Source organism: Ylistrum balloti, unplaced genomic scaffold (assembly GCF_031769215.1).
Source record: "Ylistrum balloti isolate Yb309-2 unplaced genomic scaffold, AGI_CSIRO_Ybal_v1 Utg371356, whole genome shotgun sequence".
In the NCBI taxonomy this organism is placed as follows: Eukaryota; Metazoa; Mollusca; class Bivalvia; order Pectinida; family Pectinidae; genus Ylistrum; species Ylistrum balloti.
The window spans coordinates 1-20,891 of NW_026782719.1; the positions used below are offsets into that span (position 1 = coordinate 1).

General features: G+C 33.8%; 2 protein-coding genes across 4 annotated transcripts in view; one reads left to right on the forward strand and one right to left on the reverse strand.

Annotated features, from left to right (window-relative positions):
* Nucleotides 1–1,962: 1,962 nt before the first annotated feature.
* On the forward strand, nucleotides 1,963–15,419 carry LOC132562147 (ecto-NOX disulfide-thiol exchanger 2-like). The gene is made up of 13 exons (XM_060226876.1): nucleotides 1,963–2,012; nucleotides 3,005–3,133; nucleotides 3,440–3,606; nucleotides 3,917–4,055; nucleotides 4,430–4,636; nucleotides 4,975–5,208; nucleotides 5,877–6,089; nucleotides 9,247–9,353; nucleotides 10,686–10,833; nucleotides 11,179–11,339; nucleotides 12,235–12,435; nucleotides 13,216–13,348; nucleotides 14,012–15,419. Exons 1-13 carry the CDS (start codon nucleotides 1,979–1,981, stop codon nucleotides 14,239–14,241), a joined length of 2,103 nt encoding a protein of 700 aa, XP_060082859.1. The 5' UTR covers nucleotides 1,963–1,978; the 3' UTR covers nucleotides 14,242–15,419.
* Nucleotides 15,420–16,579: 1,160 nt separating this feature from the next.
* LOC132562144 (disks large homolog 2-like) overlaps nucleotides 16,580–20,891 on the reverse strand; it is a 200,188-nt gene continuing 195,876 nt past the window's right edge. For all 3 annotated transcript variants that reach the window (XM_060226871.1, XM_060226873.1, XM_060226874.1), the window contains one exon: nucleotides 16,580–20,480. In XM_060226871.1, the coding sequence (XP_060082854.1) occupies nucleotides 20,374–20,480 (107 nt within the window). In that variant the 3' untranslated portion in view covers nucleotides 16,580–20,373. The remainder of the gene's footprint in view (nucleotides 20,481–20,891) is intronic.

The following is a 20,891-nucleotide window of genomic DNA, read 5'->3' on the forward strand; positions in this document are numbered from 1 at the left end:
ATGAATTAATTAGATAACAATTTTTATGACCGTTAAATTTTAACATTGATGTTAAAAGTAACTTATGCTAGATAATGACAGATTTACCTATTTTTTGTGCTTTTATCTTAATCTTAAGGATAAACTTATAAAGACAAGAATAACCGTGTTTCAACTCTTAAGGCTTATAAAAGGTGAACTAATGTCAACAGGAACATGATATTGTTTGTAGGAGTAAAAAAAAATTGGGGGCTGGGGGGGGGGGGTTCACCTTCTGAGAATGTTTGATTTTGGGGTAGGGCTAGGTTTTTATAGAAATACTTGGTGCTGTTAATAGATAGAGGTACAAATATTTGCTAGTTGCATTCTACATATTTCTATCTTTAAAATGATACCTTATACACCATACAATAGTTTATATTCTTCTCGCATTTCATGATTAAACACAAATTTCAGGTTTTATCCAAAATTTTCAAAACGTAGAAAAACAACCTTAAATGTTGCAAAAAATTGTTGTTTTGAGTTAAAACTTGATCATTTGTATGTAGAAATAAGCATTCTTATATAAATTGTCATTTTATTACCACCTGGGAGTAGTTGAAGATCTTTTTGTCCTGAAAAAATGTTATTTTTCGTCTTTTCGGGGCTAAAAATATACCTCTTTGGCAGCTATATTTTGGAGCTGTTGCTTTCAAAAAAAAAATTTAGGGGAAATATTACATATTTTCTGATAAAACATACAAAGATCAACAAGAAACACCATATAAAAAAAATTCCAGATTTTTTTTGAGCTTTCTGCATCAAAAAAGTCATTTTTTCTGAAATTTTTGATTTCGTCTCAAAAAGGGGCTGCGCAGGGTATTTGATATCAAAATATTAAAAAAAATAATGATCTTAAACCCTAACTGGAATTTTTTTTCAAGAAAATGCATTGTGATCTGTAAAAATAAGGAGATTTGGATAAATTGGGTGATTACTTTTTAAGATAAAGTTCTTCAAAAGTGGTAGTCTAGCAAAGAGGGGTGCCGACACATTTCGCAAAAAAACTAAGTCCAAACGAATAATTCCTCATGTTCAGCTGCCAATTTTTTTTTTATCTGTCCCCACCTAAACTAAGTAAATGTTTCTTTTTGAAGCTTAAGGGGAACTTGGCACCCTACAACAATCAGACAATACATATCATAACCACATTTTCAGATATAAGGCCTCAAACATGCCTCTTTTAGGGACTATTTGCCAAAAACAGAAAAAGGGTCACTTTTCGAGGTACAAAAATTGATGTAACTTTTGAACCGCTCAACCGATTTCCAAAATTTTTGCACCAAAATTCCTCTTTCTTTGAGTTTTGTCCAAAAAACATGTTTTAAAATGTTTTCTAGGTGGTTCATTTTTTGAGCTGACCTCCCTAGTCCTGGACTTCTCCTGTGGGACTTTCCCAAATTTTCAGATCCCACTATATCTCGTAGTTTTGGATGTCATCAAAATGTTCAAATTGAAGTTCTGGACATGCCTTAAAAATCCTACAGAAATTACTGTTGATGATATATTTCACATCCAGTTAAATGTACATGTATATATGTTAGGCAAAGCCTATACGAAAATGCAGTATTTTGATATATATTGGAGATTTTGTCATTGTTATGTGTCTTGGATATGACCAGCCATGTACTGTAGGTGGTAGCCCGAAGACATTGAAACTGCAAAGTATAAAAACAAAAGTCATACATGTAACTGATTCTTACAAATCTGTTCGGTTTGATTAGATCAACACCATTTTATTGTTGATCTCTATGAAAATAGTATTTTGTGATCTCCTGTGAATATTACTTTGAATGTGGCCATTTGCAACAATGTTTTTGATAATGTCTTGTAATTCTAGTTGTTGAGAGATCTCTTCAATCTAAAGTAGATATGTATACATGTAGATGAATTTTTCACTGTAAAAAGACACTTAATATATGATTTTCCTTTATCAATTTTGCAGACTTGATCTTCTGTGATGGCTATGAAAAACTACAACAACAACCAGCAAGGTAATTACAATTATTGATGATTTACTTAGTGCGGTCAATAAAAGACATACTTTTACTGTAACATTGTATATTATTTATATAGGATATGCCAAAAACATTAATCCATGACAATAGAAAGTAACCCAGTGAGAAGGAGTGTCTTAACTATTTCTGTACTCATGACATACTGAGACATTACAAAAAGTATTCCCTTGTCCTTCATGATGTCTTAAGGTGTCAGGCAGTAGCCTAAAACACTCTTTCTTTCCTTTTTCACTCCTATGTAATAGCATAATAACTTACTTCATCTGTCACAAGCATATTCATTTATTTAATTCGTAAAGTTTTCAGAAATACGCTTTTTTGGTCAAATTGTGAACAGATCTATATAACAAAATGGCAGACTCCAATTCTACTTTCAATTTCTAAGACATTGATGATAAAAAAAAAAAAACAATAAAACTATCAGAAACTATTAAATATATACAATATGGGTAGAGTTTATTGTCAAAATATGACAGAAGAATGTGAAAAATTGATAACATACAATAGTGACACAGTTAACAGATTAACATTCATACTTTCCATCATTCTACTGAATGATTTCACTGTATTTCCGAAGAGCAAAGGACAAATCTGGTGGCCGATTCGGGTAGCAACTGCAAAATATGAATGCATGCACAAATGTTTGACCGTGCTTTAAGCCATTTAGTAGCATTTCCTAATTAGTAACATTGTTTAATGCTATCGTTGTCCTTGTCATTTAATAAGCACACACTGAGTTTTGGTTTAAGGATATTGAAGTCCCCTTAACTTATTAAAAGTCAAAATACAATTCATTTATGTACAGCTGCCTCCATAACTCATTCTCTCAGGTCTTAAGATATTCATGATTGTAACCAGTGGGTTGACAGTGTGACATAGTCTATAGTATGTATTTTGTATATATGTCTGTATTTTTATTGGGAATGATACAATGTAATTAATTCATAAAATGGATTTTTCTTCCTCAGCAATGATTGGTCCTCAAATGCCATCTAATCGTGGCGGAATGGACCCAAACACAAATAATGCACCACTAAGTTTCAATATGAACAAGGGGAGACCACCTATGGGTGTTATGATGGATGGAAATCGAAATGGTTGGTATTCTTGCACTGAAATTAAATTTGTTGTATAAACTCTAATTTTGCTTTTAAAAGTCTTTTTTCATCTTTATTAGTGAATATTTATTTTACAACTGACTTCATGTGTGATATGCACACAAAAAAATCAGACAAAAGTACCATACATTTGATGTATGATACCTCAGATTTGAAGAACCATACAATATCTTTTGACTTCAGTCTAATGTAAAAAAAATCTTATGTCAATATCAAGATGGCAGTAATACTAACAGCTTGGTTACCTTATGAATTTTGTTTTATGTTGAAAATGATCTTTTGTAGATCCTTCAGGTGCAAGTCCATCAGGAGGTATGATGGGGAGTTCAGATGGAGGCAATAACAATAACAACATGATGATGGGAGGTCAGGGGTACTACGGCCCCATGGGCAACATGATGCAAAACCCCATGATGGGCCCAGATCCCAACATGATGATGATGTTCAACCAGGTAGGCTGTATTTCATGACTCACACAGTGAGACAGTCAACTGTTATGTCTTTTTGTCTTCTCTGTTTTGCTGCAAAGATTTATACCTACATATTTTACCAAAATTGTGACATATTTTTGTAAAGAGATAATAAAGATCAAGAGAATTTTTTTTCAAATGTATTTTTTGAGAACATTCTCAGAATTCTACTGTGGAGTGTACCGTTTGTAACTGTGTCCTTCACTATTATGGCGATGATACTTCCTCTGTGAGAGGTTTGTCTTCAGTCTTAAAAATCCAGTTGTATGATTGTCTCTATTTTGAATTCCAGTATGGAGGCTGGGGTCCTATGGGGCCTGGAGGTCCAGGAATGGGACCAGGTGGTCCTATGATGGGAGGACCAGGTTCAGAGTTCATGCCTAAGGAAATAATGACACTAAAATCAAGTGTTCTCTACCCTCCTCCTCAAAGTAAGTCTACACTACCTCAACTATGGTTCTCCTAAAGTAAATGGTTAGTGTTTGAATTTTTGAAAACATGTTTCCTGTGTTTTTTTATTCCTTTGGATAAGTGAAAAACAAATCCAGTCTTTACTTCAGATTGAACTTTGTTAGCAACATACAATACTGTAATATGTTTGGTTTTTCGTCATGCAAGAAAACTTATTTTTTGATTTTGCAATTTTTCAATTTTCGAAATATAGATATGGACCATATTTAGTGAATTGTCAGAGAAATAAATATTTTACCACAAAATACATTCATTTTCTTACACATTAAGTATGAATGCACTAAATTTGATCTATGGCACATTAAAATTGGATATCCCTATTTCTTTTCTGTAGATGCTCCTCCTCAGACAACTCGAGAAAGGCCTATGGGCTGTAGAACTATATTTGTTGGAGGTCTACCTGAGAATGTGACTGAGGAAATGATTGCTGAAATATTTGAGAATTTTGGAAATATTGTCAGTATCCGCAAAGGCAAAAAGAACTTTGCCCATATCCGATACGAGATGGAGGACAGTGTAGAGAGGGCTTTGTTTGTGTCAGGTATGTTGTAGTTTGTACTTGACTGCAGAGAACCTGCTATTAGGTTCACCGCTATAATAATTGAAAAGATTTATGCAAAGATGATCATGTATTTGGAAGAATTAACATTCATTTACATCGTACAAGGTTACAGAATTTTAATCACTCCACCTAGGAGGGAAGGCGATGTGCAGTTATGAATAGTAAACTTGATGACAGGGAAAGTCTCTTTTCTAGCATCCTACTATGAAAGAGAATGAGTCTAGTGATCAGTTTTCCATGAATACATTATGTTTAATCTTCACAAGAAGCAACTGTTCTGTTTACTGTTATTACATGGTGAAATTGTATTTATACAGGATACAGGATGAAGATTGAAGATAAAGACGATAAACCAAACACAGGCCGCCTTCACGTCGACTATGCCCAGGCCAGAGATGACCAGTATGAATTTGAGTGTAAACAGCGTGCTGTGATTCGTGAGATGCGTCATTACCAGCGAATTGAGGAGGACAGACTGCGACCTCCCAGTCCACCTCCAGTAATACATTACAGTGACCATGAATCCCTCACTCTGCTTGAAAAACTGAAATGTAAGCCCAAAATATCTCAGTTATTAGTTTTATGGTCAGTATTTTGATAAATAGACCCTTTATAACGCAAATTTCTTGGTCCTTTATATGTTTGTTTTCATGTGATTTTAACTGTTGCAAGGAAGTTAACACTGGACAAATATAATGCCTTACAATCAAGAAAATGAAGTATTGAAAATATTTTAAGCAAAACCTGTCAGAAAAACTACCAATTCTTAAATTAATTTGATAACAAATGATTTTCTCATTTAAAGATTAACCAGAAGATTAAAGCTTGTACTGATCAATAACAGCCCTTGTGTAGATCAGATTGTGACTTTTTGTGAGATTTACTTCAGGGAAAATTACGCTGAAACATTTTCTAAAACTGCATACAGATAGGTTCTAATAATATTAGCACTAAATTGAGCATAATTATTGTTTTCTAAGTATTAGAAGGCTCATTAAAAAAATGATAAATATAAATTTACAAGGGCTCTCACACCCCATTTTGGGACTGGGGCCCGGGGCCCTTAGAATTGGGAAAAATAGCAGCATTTTCCTTAGAATTGGGAAAACTTGGGGTCTAAATTGGGAAAAAAGATACTGTGTTGCATTGGGAATATTCGGCCCCAAATCTGGCAGATCGAGAGACCTGTTTACATTCCTGAACTTTTTGTTTGTTACAGCTGATGATGAGTACCAAATGGCAAACAATGTTGTTATCACGTGGCTTGAGCGTGGCGATTTAACCAAGCGGAACGTAGCTAACTTCTACAGTCTCATTCAGTGTACTAACTCACAGGTCCGAAAACTTCTCGGGGAGAAAAACGAAGCTGAACAAGATGTACAGCGGGCTAAGCAGAAGTACCAGTCAGCCTTTGAAGGCATCATTCAACAATGTAAGTATTGTAACACAGTGATTCTCTCTGGCTGGAGCTTCAAGTCAGTTGAGTGTTCGGTCAGTGCCAGTTGTTTGCTTCTCAACAGATGGAATGGCAAGCTCTTTTACATATATTTCTGACAAGTGATAATTTAATGAATGATAGATAATTGAATTATAACCTTGCATGAAACTTACAAAACAAATGTATATTATTAGCTCATTAATAAGAATATGGGACATGAAGGTTTTAAAAGCTACAAAGTGCTCAAATAATTTTTTTTTGCAAAATATTGCAAGTATTAAGCAAATATTAAAAGGTAACATCAATGCACTAGATACCGTATTCACTGATTTTTTGTACAGAAATATCAATAGAAAATTACTCAGTTTAAAGCTTTACTATCTGGTTGAGATCAGAGGGAAAATATGCTGGACTTCCATTACACTCTTAACAGGATCACATATAGTATTATCTGTATAAATGATGCATTAATGCTGATTATAAATTTTTGATATCTTTATGTGAAAAAATATGACCTAGATTTGAAACTTCTTATGAGTTTGATTGATATCTGGAAATACTTTAAACAAAAACAGTTGTCATGGAGACTGTTAACGTCTGACTAGCTGGGATCATAATCTCAACTCATTTGCAAGAGCAACCATAAACATCTGTTGGTAAGCATCATCTGCAGATCAAGTCCACAGCGACCAGGAACATGGTTTTAAGAGTTGAAGAATCTTTCCGTAACTCCACACTTATTCTCTATTGACCAAAAGGATTAATTATTGATGTAATACAGTTAGGCATCAAGGTTTGTGGTGTACTTTTAACAATGCTGATTATTGTTAAAAGTATGGCTATTGTAAGCAAATTTTTAACAACATTTTTGAAAATACGTACCTTATGAAAAGGTGGGATGAAACCTACGGAATAGTCTTTTTGTTAACATGGAAACTATCTTTGGTTGAACTGGATGTACAGAAATGGTAAGAAAATAATTCAAACTTGGAATGATTATCTGTAACAAGTTTGATTGGCCAAGTCAGACCATCACAAATTAGACATTTCAGCAAGTTTTAAATGAAAGGTAGTATGGTACATGTTAAAATTATGCATATCATATGTCTCATTGAAGTTTTCTTATAGCAAGCCCAGTACAAATATGATTGATGTGAAGAAATGCTTGCAACTTCATTTCTGATACCTTAAAGCCAAAGTGTTTCATTTTGGATTGAAAAAGTTTCTGTGATTTGAAAATTATTTGAATTTGAATTTAAGGAACATGAAGTGATCTTTAATGACACGAGGGTCTTGGTGTATGTAGAAAATAATGTCTTTTATATTAAAATCATCATTATTAAATCATAAAAAAATCTGGACACTTGATGAAACAAAAAATGATTTTGGCTTTGTGGTGATGTATGTCGATGGTGTCAGAGGTAACGAACGAGAGGACCAGTAATAGTAAATTTGATCCCTTATCAAGGTAAGTGCTTGGTGCCATGAAGTTGCAAGCATTTTGGTAAGTATAATGATGGAGAATGAATTTTTCTGTACTCACAAGGTCAAAAGAGTTAAAAAAGAAACTTTATATGATTTTGAATAGTAGACCATTTAGAAATAAATATTTGATTTAATCCGCAAGTGTTGACCTTGGTAAGTACAAAATATTTTGTATTTTTGTTAATTGTAATACTTTAAAGGTTTTTGAGGAATTTTCTTTTTTTTCATAGGAAAACTTTTTTGAAAAAAAATCAAAATAATAGTCCATTAATTTAATTTTTGTGAAAAAAATAACATTACTTTAAAGTTTTGGTGTTGTAGCAAAAAATCTAATCACGAAGGAAAAATAAAGTCCCAACCTTTACAGTGTTTACAATATAGTACAGTTCTCCAAATCATATTAAATCTAATATGTGCTCCTGTGTTTAATTAAATAATAAGATGATTTAGGAGCTTAAGTCATGATGTCGGAGTGTCACGTACATGTGCCAATTAGGTGGTAAGTATACAGGGTAACGTATTGGAATTAATATGTAACTGTAGAGGTTCTTTCTTGTTTCTATTCAAGTATTAATGTTTCTTTTCATAAACAAAACATTAAAAATTATACAGTCTACTCAAATTTTGAAATGTACATCAAAATCATTTTAGAGTTGTCAGTATTTTTTACGATGAAATGATATCTGTGATAAAATGTTTCGTAGTACATGGAACCTTTACAGTGTTTGGAGACGTACAACTTTACATGTGATACATTGAGACTGTTCCTGTATATGGTAAAAGTATATTCTGACCTCTACCTACCTGTGACACTGCCCTGCTGGGTACCATCCATCAACAGTCACTTCAAATGGAAGTCTTATTCGGGAGAAAACTTCTTTACCTTCAGCTGTCAATTGAATTCTGAGATGGCTACAGTTATTTGAAATTGGGGTTGTTGAAGAAATGCATGTAACACTTAGATTTAACAATATTGTAAATTAGAAATGATGACAGGCAAAAATACATTGATAGCTTGGTATGTCTTTTTCTTAAGACTCGGTAAGGATTTGGTAGCCCTGGTTTTTGTCACAGGTAGACAGCTGTAAACTGAGGAAGCCGTTGGATCAAAACTCAACTACAAAAACAGCATGAAATTGTCAACAGAAAATTTTGAAATGGCACAAAACAAATTTTCACAATATTTCTTTACCTTATTTTGTTCATTGTTTTAGCTAATTGAAATATTCAACAGATGTAATTTGATTGTTCATAATGAATTTCATGCTGTAAGTACTTGAGTCATCTGTCGTCAAACATATGCATGTATTGTATTCACTGCAACACATTCACTGAAAGAGATTTCTTCCAAATTGAATGTCGGATATGAAATGAGATTAAGATATATTTCAGAACTTTCAGATAAAAAGGAATTAAATTGAATTTGTAGTTCAACATTTATTAATGTATGTCTAAATTCACGAGAGAAAGGAACACTAGTGGCGATATGTTGCTGTTGTGAATACTGATTGTCATGCAGTTGTTTAAGATCTAGACCTGTAGGTACAGTACAGGACTGGAGTGATTGTTGAATCACACTTAACTGGTATGATGAGGCACAAGTCAGTCCCAGATCACAGATCTATAGTCTAATTTATTGCCTTTCTCTGTTCCTGTTCCCTTGAAGTTGATCAGATTGAGCGGGTGTTTAATTCCGCTCTCAAACAGAGGAATTGGGATCATTTTTCTAAGGCTCAGCGCAAGAACATTGAGCTTTGGCACAAACAACTGCAGGTAGGTCTTCCTTAATGAAGGTAGGTGAAAGTCTGGGAGGTTGTCAGTTCAAATGTATTACTGTATCTTAAGTCGTTAAAACTTGTCTATACAGACCTACAGAGGAAACAAAAACAAAGTTTACATAAATGTAGAGATATGAAACCAGTTTATAGTACTGTAAATAAGAAAACTCTATTCAAGAATCAGGTTGTCTCTGCGGCCAAGTGGTCTGTATAGACAGGTGACCCTTATAAAGAGGCAGTCACTATAGATTGGGGAACTGTTATCCCAGCTTCACTGTATCTTGTAAGGCTGAATTATTTTATCACTTAAAAAAATAAATGTTTTAAAGTTTATTAAAGCGTAGGATGTCTTGGAATGCTTTAAAAAATATTAAAATGATTTTAATTTAATTCTACTGCTTGGTATCAATCATGATTAGGTAGAATTAGGATAAACTCTGCTAGACGCCATTTTTGAGAATAAGGAAAGATATAGATTTTCAAGTTATTCCACAATTTTATAGATATATGCTTCAGGGTAAACAGGCACTCGAGTTCTAAAGCTAGATCATTGATATTGTCTTCTGTATCAGTCATTCAGAGACCTTCCATATATCTGTTATAGGATGGTATGGTGTAGAAATCTGTTCATAACTATCTTATGGTAAGATACATATTTGTCTTTGTTTGATGGGAGATACGGAAAGCACTTCGGGAAGGATGATCTTTGAACAAAAAAAATAGATTAGACCAATCGTTTGGTGAAAGGTACGGAAAACGCAGAATGGTTTAACTAAAGGGAGATAATATGACATTGAACGGTCTACATGTCCACTAAATAATTTAGTGAACAACAAGTGATTCTGGTAAGGTGTGAAAAAGTCACATGGTGAACTTGGACAACCGGCTGACCTTACTACGTACAAGGCCGCATGATTCTGTGTCAGAAAAATGTTGGTCTGTGATCAGCTTTGGTAAGTAGATCTCTCAATCCGATGAGGTCAGCGCTTGAGGTTAAAGGTCAGCACATTACTGAAGTCATATATTTACCTATGTTCTATTCCAGACTTTACACATATTTTTTTTAATAGCCATTAACAAATTATCATTAAAACATCTTTGAAGACTAGTCATATGGCTGTAGTACTTTTTTTATTATAGCCAAGGAATGTTGTTACAAAATGTTTGAGTGGGAAGTACTGTTTGGTTTCGGTTTGGTCTAGTTTTGTTTTGCTTAACATCAACAGCTATGGTAATTTAAGGATGGTTTCCGGATGTGTGCAAGATGAGTTCATGCATTTGTTGTGTAAAACAATTTTTTAATTTTGTTGAATGTTTTCTTGTTTAGGAGATCAAAAAACAACAGCAGGAGGAGTTCCTTGGCTCTCGTGAGGAGGATGACATGGAAATGTCTGATAATGATGAAGATCCATCGGCTGCCAAGAAGAAAAAGATGGACGATCAGATTGCTGCCTCTACTCTTCATATACAGGAAAGTGAGTTCAGATAACATTTTATATACATATACAGGACTGTGGGTTCAAACAGCAGATAAACTTTGGTAAATATTATAGTTTTTTTGTTCTGTTTTGTTAAGCATGCTACAAAATAAGTCAGATGTGATGTAGACTGGTCTTGGAAGAAAATTGTTAGAAATATGCTGGTCATGAAAATATTACTTATTTTTAATGAACAATAAAAGACATTACAGTGTCTCACCAAGTATTGTACTTAAAAGTGTTTAACTTAGAAATAATTTTATTTACTGACATTTGTGTTTGTGGTACAAACCAGTTTCAGAGCTGATCAGAAATTCAATGTTTTTTTTAATTGTGATACAGACCAACTTTCATTCCTACGTGAAGATAACGAGGCTCTGAAGCGCCAGGTTGAAGCCTTTCAGAATGAGACGCTTTTGATTCGTCAGGAGAACAAGGATGCCTTGACAGAGAAAGATAACCAGATGAAGATGCTGCAAACTGTACTACAAGGCATGCAACAGGTAGACAGTTATTGATAGGAGATCTGTGTTCTATAGTTTTCCTCTCTGTTTGACTTTCTGTCCATCTGTCCTATCGTCTGTGAAAGTTTGTCAGTGCTGTAACGGCTTCATTCCTTAAGAGATTCTCGTCAAACTTCACACACTTATAAAGTAACAGAATATCTCGTAATAATTTGAGTTTCAGGATTTTAGGGTCAAGGTCACTGTTACTATTTTTAAAAAATCATTGTCATTGCAACAGCGACTTTATTCTTAGAAGGATTCTCATCCAACTTCACACTTTATGAAGCTGAAGTTTCGGGGGTTTTGTGTCAAGTTCAAGGTCACATGCTACTATTTTTAGAAAATTTATTAATCATCACTGTGTAATAGCTTGTGGAAGCTTGAAGGAGTTGTAATACTCGTTTATGTTCCTTCTGTAAATATGATTTGAAGATTGATTGCTAGATCAGCACTGAAAAATGAACAAATGAAAGGAAATCTATTAGTAGATTATAATAAAAAAAATCTATCTAAAAAAATCAGGTGTTTCTCACTAAAACACCTGCCTGACCCCCAAGACTTCAAAATATATCCATGGTTTGGGTTCCCGCATATTTCTTCTAAGCCAATTAGGGATTATATTCGTGGTACCCCAGAACAAAACCTAGAGTTCAAGGGAGGAAGATATTGTTTACTAGAATAGATCTTGTTCATACCATTGACAATATTTATAATTTTTCACTTTCATCCATGTCTTTACTCATTGCTATTAGGAGATGTTTGATTTGATGTTGTTATATTTGATCTCAAGTGAAAGACCAGACCATTCCTATTGGGCATTTGAGTAACTACTTAGTTATGTATCCAATATCTAAATGGCTAACATCAGCTTCTTTTCTCATTGCCTTTCCAGCAATTGATTCAAACACGCATGCAAATCAAAGAGTTGGAAAAGTACAAGACACTAGCATCCAAAGTAAGTAGCAGTTCTGGGGAGAAGGCGAAGGAGAAAACATCAGAAAAATCAGGAGACAAAGAGAGTACAGAAGACAAGGACAGTACAGAGGACCAGACAGATACAACTACAGATACAAAAGATGACACAACAGAACAGGTAGTGAATCATATACATCGTTAGTGTAAATTATCATTAGTAAGGACATACTATATATACCTGGCAATAAGCCCATGCTTGGTATAAGTCCTAACCTAATTTATTAAAAGTTTCATTGGAAATGTAAAAAAAAAAATGCTTTTTCTTATAATGTAAATATCATTTGTTAAAACTTTGGATTTATAACCTATGGCCTGAGAATCAGATCTGGCCCCATGTCTTATTGCAAGATATACATGAACGGTTGTGTGCCAGTTTTAGTTTGAATATTTACATTTCACAGGATAGATTGCAGATATTGATGCGGATCTTAATTGTTATAAAATATTTGTTTATATAACAGGGAATTGATACTGTTAACATATATATTTTTGTGGTGATCTTATTTTAGCATTTTTTGGGCTAAAAGTGTAACGTTAACACATGATTTCTCTAATTTTGATTTCTGTATTCTGTTTTTATAACAATCCTTGTGAATGCCTATATTCATCATGGGCTAAAGGTGATAAAGTGCTGAAATTACAATATCTGTGGATAGTGATTCATACAAACTTGTTATAGTTAATGATTTTGTGAACAAATTTCTGGTGTACATGTCACAAGAAAATCTCACACCAAGTTTTTTGAAAGGCGGACAGGTTTTACACTTTTCTTTGGAGCGTTCTTGAGTTATATCCATTTACATATCTGTTGATATTGTTTGTGATTTATTTTTGATAGTTAACATGTTATTACAGCCCAATCTTTCTGTAATCATTCTTGTTTCCCTTGACCTTTCAGGTTACAACAGAGGACAGCGAGGACACAAAGCTAGAGAAGTCATTAGTGACAGACATCCCATTCCTCAACTTATCCTCTATTGGCAATACTGGTAGTAGTTTGTCCATAACAGAAAAAGAAGCTAAGCTGATAGGTATGATACTATTAATGATGACTACAGAGTATAATGCAAACAGTACACAAATCTATTAACCAGTCAAAATGACCTTTTGTTGACTTAGTGGCATTGATAAATAAAAAAAAGGATTAATTGAAATAATGAGACATCTTTATTTAAAGATATTAAATGTGATCGTCTTTTATAATTGACAACTTTCTTTGCAAGAATTTTAGAGATTTTCTCGATTTCAACAAGATTTTGTTGTTTTCATGGTAAAAATTGTCCAATAACCATTGATGGTCTTCTGGGACACAGATGCAGCTTCACTGAATGTGTAGAATTTTATAATGAGTTGTGTTGTAGTTCTGACCTTTGTATGTTTTAACTTTTGACACTTATGAAGTTTGACACTTGATGAGAATCTGCTGAACTTTGGCTTTTTCTGGTGGATCTGAAATTTGACTCTTTATTGTAGATCTGACCTTTGACATTTATTGTAGTCTAACCTTTGACACTTGTTGGGAGTGGGCTGACCTTTGACTCTTTAATGTAGGTGTGAACTTTGACCCTTTATTGTAAATCTGACCTTTGATAATTATGGCAGATCTGAACTTTGACTCTTTATGGTAGATCTGAACTTTTGCTATATAAGTGAGAACTTTGACTCATTACTGTAAGTGTGACACTTTGTTTCAGGTCTGATCTGTTGTTTCCTCCATGTCCACCCAAATGGGGCCAGTGTTGACTATATCTGGTCTTACCTACATCAGCTTGGTGTATCATCACGCACCAGTGAACTCGAGAATTTGATGGAAAGATTACCAGTGTTGTTCAAGCTTGTTATGTCCGGTGTTGGAGCCACAATTGAGAAGAGATGGCAGTTCTTAGGTTACCAGTCCACAACAGTACCCTTCTTGTCCATGTAGAGATGGTGACGATAGTTACCAGGAAAATGTACATTTAATACTGTTTCTACAAAATACTGGTCCGGTTAGTTTGTGAAAAGATTGTGGGATCAGTTTATTGGTCTTTAGTTGAAACTAACCAACAAACAGTTGAAGAGGGTAGCCTCAATGTGCTAATATTCTATCCTATCAAAACAGTGGAAAATTTTGAAACAGCTGCATTGTCTGACACTTCAAGTTAATATTAGATATACTGGCCGTGAGCTTGAAGATTATTAATAAAAAGTCCCGCTTAATTCATAACCTTGGACATCGACACAGTTAGAAGAATCAGGATAGGGGAGGGTTTTAGGGGTTCAGGATTTGGATTGTTAATGGGACAGGAGTTTTCAAGAAATCAGTTCATTCGGTGTTGAGAAGGGTTTTGTAGGAAAGGAACATATGTGTGAATGATGATTGTTGGGCATTGATGAGTTTGAATGTAGCATAGAATATATGGGATGTCATTTGATGTATTGTAAATATGTATAGTGAAGGTCAGACCTGTGAATCTGAAAGGATTGCAGCTTTGGAGTCCAAATTTGTAACATTTCTTCTTCGTCAAGATTTTACAAATGACATTTTAATCCTAATGTTTACATGGATGTAAAAATTTTATTGAAATTTTGTAGAAATCTTCACTTACATTCATCCACCTGTTATTTGTTGAAAAGTTTCTGTATTTTTATTACAGGAACGTTACAATTGTTAGAAAAATCACGCAACTTAATGTTGCATTGATATGATTGCTTGATAAACCAGTTTATTTTTGTTCTTTGAATTGTCTTTGGAGATAAACATTTTAAGGAATATTTCAGTGAAACTTCTATCCTCCCCAAGGAAGTTTTTTTTAATGGATATTATCAATATTTTGTTGATGCGACTACCATTTTGTTGTTCTGGCATCCAACAGATTGTTCACTGTAATAGTCCTTACAACTCCAACTAGTAACAACTGTTATGTATGTTCACATAAATATGTCTTTATTGTTTATATTTCATGTCTCCATTGTTAAGGTTTACCTATAATAGTGCTGATACGCACCATCTGTATCACTCATACTGGAATACGTGATTGCTAATGTGACAATTCTTGAATGAATGTTGACTTATATGTGTACATATCTTTTTATGTAAAAAATAAAGCCAGTACCATGAAATTGTGTTTCAAGTTCATTTTGATTAAGGATGCATGCTGCATTACAGTTTTTATACGCCCGTTGAAAGACGGACGTATTATGGCATGGCGCTGTCCACCCGTCTGTCCAGCGTCCATCGTGAACTTTTATTTGTCCGGAGATCTCCTCCTACATTTTTCAGTCGATCTTTATGAAACTTTGTAGGCTTAATCACCATGATATGAAGTTGTGTTTTCCTGAATGGGGTTTCGATTAGACGATTTAAATAAGAGTTATGCCCCTTTGCTTATTTCACTATAGAAATCTTGTCCGGAGATCTCCTCCAACATTTTTCAGCTGATCTTTATGAAACTTTGTAGGCTTAATCAACATTTTTCATGGGGCGATTAGATGATTTGAATAAGAGTTATCTTTGTTTATTTTATATGAAACTTTGTAGGCTTAATCACCACGATATGAAATTGTGTTTTCCTGAATGGGGTTTTGCTTAGATGATTTGAATAAGAGTTATGCCCCTTTGTTTATTTCACTATAGAAATTTTGTCCGGAGATCTCCAACATTTTTCAGCCGATCTTTATGAAACTTTGTAGGCTTAATCACCATGATATGAAGTTGTGTTTTCCTGAATGGGGTTTTGATCAGATGATTTGAATAAGAGTTATGCCCCTTAGTTTATTTCACTATATAAATCTTGTCCGGTGATCTCCTCCAACATTTTTCAGCCAAACTTTATGAAACTTGGTAGGCTTAATCACCACGATATGAAATTGTGTTTTCCTGAATGGGGTTTTGATTAGATGATTTGAATAAGAGTTATGCTCCTTTGCTGTTTTGGAAATTCACGGGCATATTTTGTTCCGCTTTGCGGTACTCATGTTATAAGTATGCTTCTTTTCTTGTCAAAACTGAGATTACCTTAATATATTGTACAGCCACATCCCTGTCATCATCTGTCTAATAAGGAAGTATTATCTTCACTGTCTGCAACAAAGTCAAATTCATCTGATGTTATCTAGTAAAGTAACTCTTTTCAGAGTGACTTCTGGTACAGCCTTGATGGGGGAGTTCGGAGGTCCTGTGTTCAAATCCTGTTTTTTGCCATTGCTATTCCTTGTCTAAAGTTAAATGAATCCTAATGGCATTTTTCATCAAATTTATCAAAATATAACACCACACAAAGTTAAAGTTTATAGTTGTCAATTTATTTAATTTTCCTATTCACCTATAAATCCATCTTGGCCTCGTATTGAGCTAGTACCTTTCTTGGTGTGCTATTTCTATATATAGAAGTACTTGTCCTAGCTACTGGTCGCCACTGGTACAAGGGGAGATAACCCGAATGATTAACTCCCTTTATGTTGAACATTTACACAGATGTCATTATTTAATGAATTCAAAGTTGATACAATGGATAACTCACCTGGAAGTGAAGGTTTTGTGTATAAAAATGATGATAATAACAACAACTGCAGTTAAACTGTTTATCAACTTTGCCACTGGTAATAGACATCTAGCAATTAGCATGCAATGAAAGTTTAAAACACAACTGGAACAGAGTGGAGAATACAAAATGTAAGATAATATGAAAGTGACAGGATTTCATATTGCCTCTCGACAAAGTCAAGTGGAAAAATAAACAGATTGCTGCACCAAACTAATATGAATTTCAGACCCTTTCCGCTGATCTGATTGAAGCATCGACTCAGTAGAGAACCAGCTACTTAGCTGATCACTAGAGGTTGTGTAGAAAAATTCAACAGCACTGCTGAATATTAATAATTCATCCTAAAACATGTCAAATTTTTTCATTTGATAACCTTGATTTAAATAATCGTCCATCAAAAACATTTAAACAAGAAAAGAATTCCTGTCATTTCTCAAATAGCAAAGTCTAGTTTTTCTCTAAAAGACTCATTGTTTTTAAAATATAATAGAAGAAAAAATATCTACAATAATATTTTCTTAAAAAAGGAATATTTTACACCTTGAAAGACCTGTTAGATCTGTTAAAGAAATGTACAGCCAGATTTAACTACAATAAGAAGCACAGTGAGCCAATGACCGTGCTGTGCAACAGGGACAGGGGGAGATAAATCTTGTGAATGGGACAAGGGGAGATAACTCAATGTACACGTCGTTATATATATATATTTATACGAAGTTTGACATTTACACAACATCATATGGATGTAAATTGCACTTTTTGTATGAAACAGATGTGGCAAGTGAATACCTTGATTGAACATACTTTGTTAAATAGAAAATTATTTCAATTAAAATGCTCTCTCTTAAATTTAAAAAGTCTAACTTGTATTTTACAACAGTCTACATAAGGACTTGGAATGTGTCTACACTACAGATATAACCTCACTCAAAACAGAACACACATATTGGTAAGAATCTTACTAAAACGGTGATACCATGGTTTCTCTAGGCTGTCATTGGACTTAGGAACATTCATTACCTCAATGACAAAAAAACAAGTAGGTATTTGGTTTTAAAGAAATCTATCTCTATGATAGGGTGCCTTCGAGAGAGATTGAGCTATTGACGTTTCCTGATATTGACAACACTTGTCAGCAGTTTTATATATATAGTAATGAACAACATATATATATATTGACGGAAAATTAATAATGTTCAGTTTACAATAACAACCTTAATTACATGGCAGAGTTATCTACCCTTAATTAACCTCTTTCTAGTTACATTCATAAATTCCTACCACAAATATTGATGTCACATGATTTCATTATGCAATTTAATTATGAATATTCATTTTAAAATTCCACACTTATACAACCCATACTCACAATGTGGGGTCCCAAATGTGTAACTATTTGTCGGAAGTTTCACAAATTTCACAAATTCACAATGATGAAATCGTATGGCACAATGTACACCTTATTTATCTTAAATCCAATTTGATGACATCTAGATAGAATTCTAAAATCAATATAAGACTATTTTTATATGGCATTTTCATTAGACACAAACTGAATTATTTTCGATCTGAAAAATATTGTCCGGACCAGAAGGAAAGTGCCTGGAAGACTGTTCAACACGTCATGAAAAATAAATATTGATGCATACTTTTCATAAACCATTTTCACAGGATATTCTGGATTTCTTTTCTGGTGTTCTGATGCAGAAGATACCAATTAATCACCCTCCATATTGGAAAGGGCTTATATTTACTAAATGTACACTTTGCACAGATGGCAGATGGTATTGCAAACATGTTATAGATACAGAGATTTAGACTCTCACATAAAAATGCAGGAGAGTCTCTTGAATTTGACACATCCCCATCGTGACATGTCACTTTCATGGAGATATCACACAAAGATAATTTCTTATATACTATGTCTTGATGAATGGTTGAACACATGATAGCATTAAAGTTCCTCTGAGGCAAGAGCTTATAATACCTCCATGCAAATTTTAAATATTCAAATATAGACATCAGAAGTTCAAATTTATATCCGTTTTTTCCTGAGATTGCCTTTGTCGAAATTACAAAACAAGAAATCCTCCCTACATCTTTCTGTAGCCTTGAAAGACTTCAGAATGCATTATTATCGTATTAATTGAAAAACTTTGGATAAGAGGTTACATTTTTCTTTCAGTTAAAATCTTCCAGAATAAATTGATAATCATAATCTATATACTTACATACAGTGACCTAGGTTACAATGGTGAGTAATTAAAGTGGAAAGTGGCCTGCTCGGGAAATTTTCATATGCAATTCTACGGTTGTAATCACTTTAATAAAATGTCTTGATATTTACCAGATTTATTATTCAGTATTGATGAAATTTTACAATGTAGTAGTGCCATCTACACAAAACGCTTTCATCTGGTGTTTAATGATTCTCAGATCTAGTAGATGCAAAAATTTCACCAAAATGCCCACTTTAACTTTCGAATATAGTTGTATACGTGTTCCTGCTAGAATAGAATAACTCTAGTTAGTACTGGCTCAAAACATCCTCTATAATTAGTTTAAAAAAAGTTTATATTTTAAAAATATATTACCGTTTAATTATACTTGTATTAAAACGCCCAGAGGAGATAGCATTGATCTCAAGACATATTCATTCATTCCGGTACTTGGGAGAATAGAAATCCAGTTCTAAAGTATAACACTGGGTTGATCTATTTAATTATTCTGTTGTAAGTCATACCAATATCTATGTAAAATTATGGCAATTCAGTAAAATATTCTACTAGAGATACATATTACAACATGTCAGTGATATGACAGATATCCATGATTGATTTTTGGTGCCACGATAACCTAAGCTCATTTCCTGAGCTCTGCTTTCCGGAGTCTAATAATATAGTATTGTGGCTCTCAATCCACACATCTAGTTTCAAGTTTTGGTGTAAGGATTTATAATGAAAGGTTTAATAAGCCAGGATCTATACCAGCATGTGATATTTATGTACAAACCACAGCCTCCCCAACAACAAAAGAAAGACAAAAGGTTTCTCCAATTCACTGACGACATTCACAACATGTAATCCGCACACAGCGTCCTCACATCCCCACTCATTAACATCTATCAGATCCGCCCAGCCTCCAGACAAAAGTAAGGTTAACATGGATGTGACGATGATCCACATTTATACAATGTAATTATATATTAATGATAAAATAAGTCCTTTCCATCTGTCCTCTGCCATTGCTGTTACCATGGTAACAGTCTACAGTTACCGTAGTCAACAGTCTATGTTTCCATGGTTACAGGTTAAAACGGAACAGTTTCGCCCACCAAATGTTGTGCCCAATATAAAACACAATGGTGTGTCATATATACTTCAAACTCCACAAACCATCTGCCTTGAAAATGGTCTGCTCATCAACGATTGGCTAACTTTTGGATCACATGACAATTGCTATCCAATGGCTAACAAGAAAGCTCCTGAATGGGTTTGCTGTGTGCCTGTGTCCACTTTACGACAAATGGCTCATAACTTCTCCTTGGCAGGAACCCAGATAGTGGGACCAGACTGGTCTCGGATCACTTCTTTCACCTTTGCATAGATTTCGTTTGCTGAGTCACCCTGTACAACCGCTGAAACAAAGAAAGAAATTCAGGTCAGTACAGTTTTAATTATATACTGTAAAAATACTTTCTGTTGCATAATCAAATTATAGCATGATTTTTTTGGGGACAAATTAATGCAGAGAGAAAAAAGCAGATCCACTATGATTGCTCTATGCACTTTAAAACCTGTTTTTTGTTCATGGTTCAATTTTTCACAATTTTAACAAAGTTACAAAGATGCATTTTTCATGGAAAGCTTAAAATTGGTTTTTCATGTCAATATTTTTTTGCTACTTTATTTTTTGTCTTTACAAATGTGAAAAACAATTTCTCCAAAGTAAGGACTTGTGGAGACAAGGGTCAAGATGCTGAAAAGAAAGTCATTCATTATACATGAAGATCACGACCGAGACTTGTGTCATACTCTGTGATACTTGA

Coding starts and splice junctions, on each gene's coding strand:
- LOC132562147 (XM_060226876.1), top strand. CDS start 1,979: ATGGCTATGAAAAACTACAACAACAACCAGCAAG. Junction 2,013..3,004: donor CTACAACAACAACCAGCAAG/GTAATTACAATT, acceptor TTTCTTCCTCAG/CAATGATTGGTCCTCAAATG. Junction 13,349..14,011: donor AAAAGAAGCTAAGCTGATAG/GTATGATACTAT, acceptor ACTTTGTTTCAG/GTCTGATCTGTTGTTTCCTC.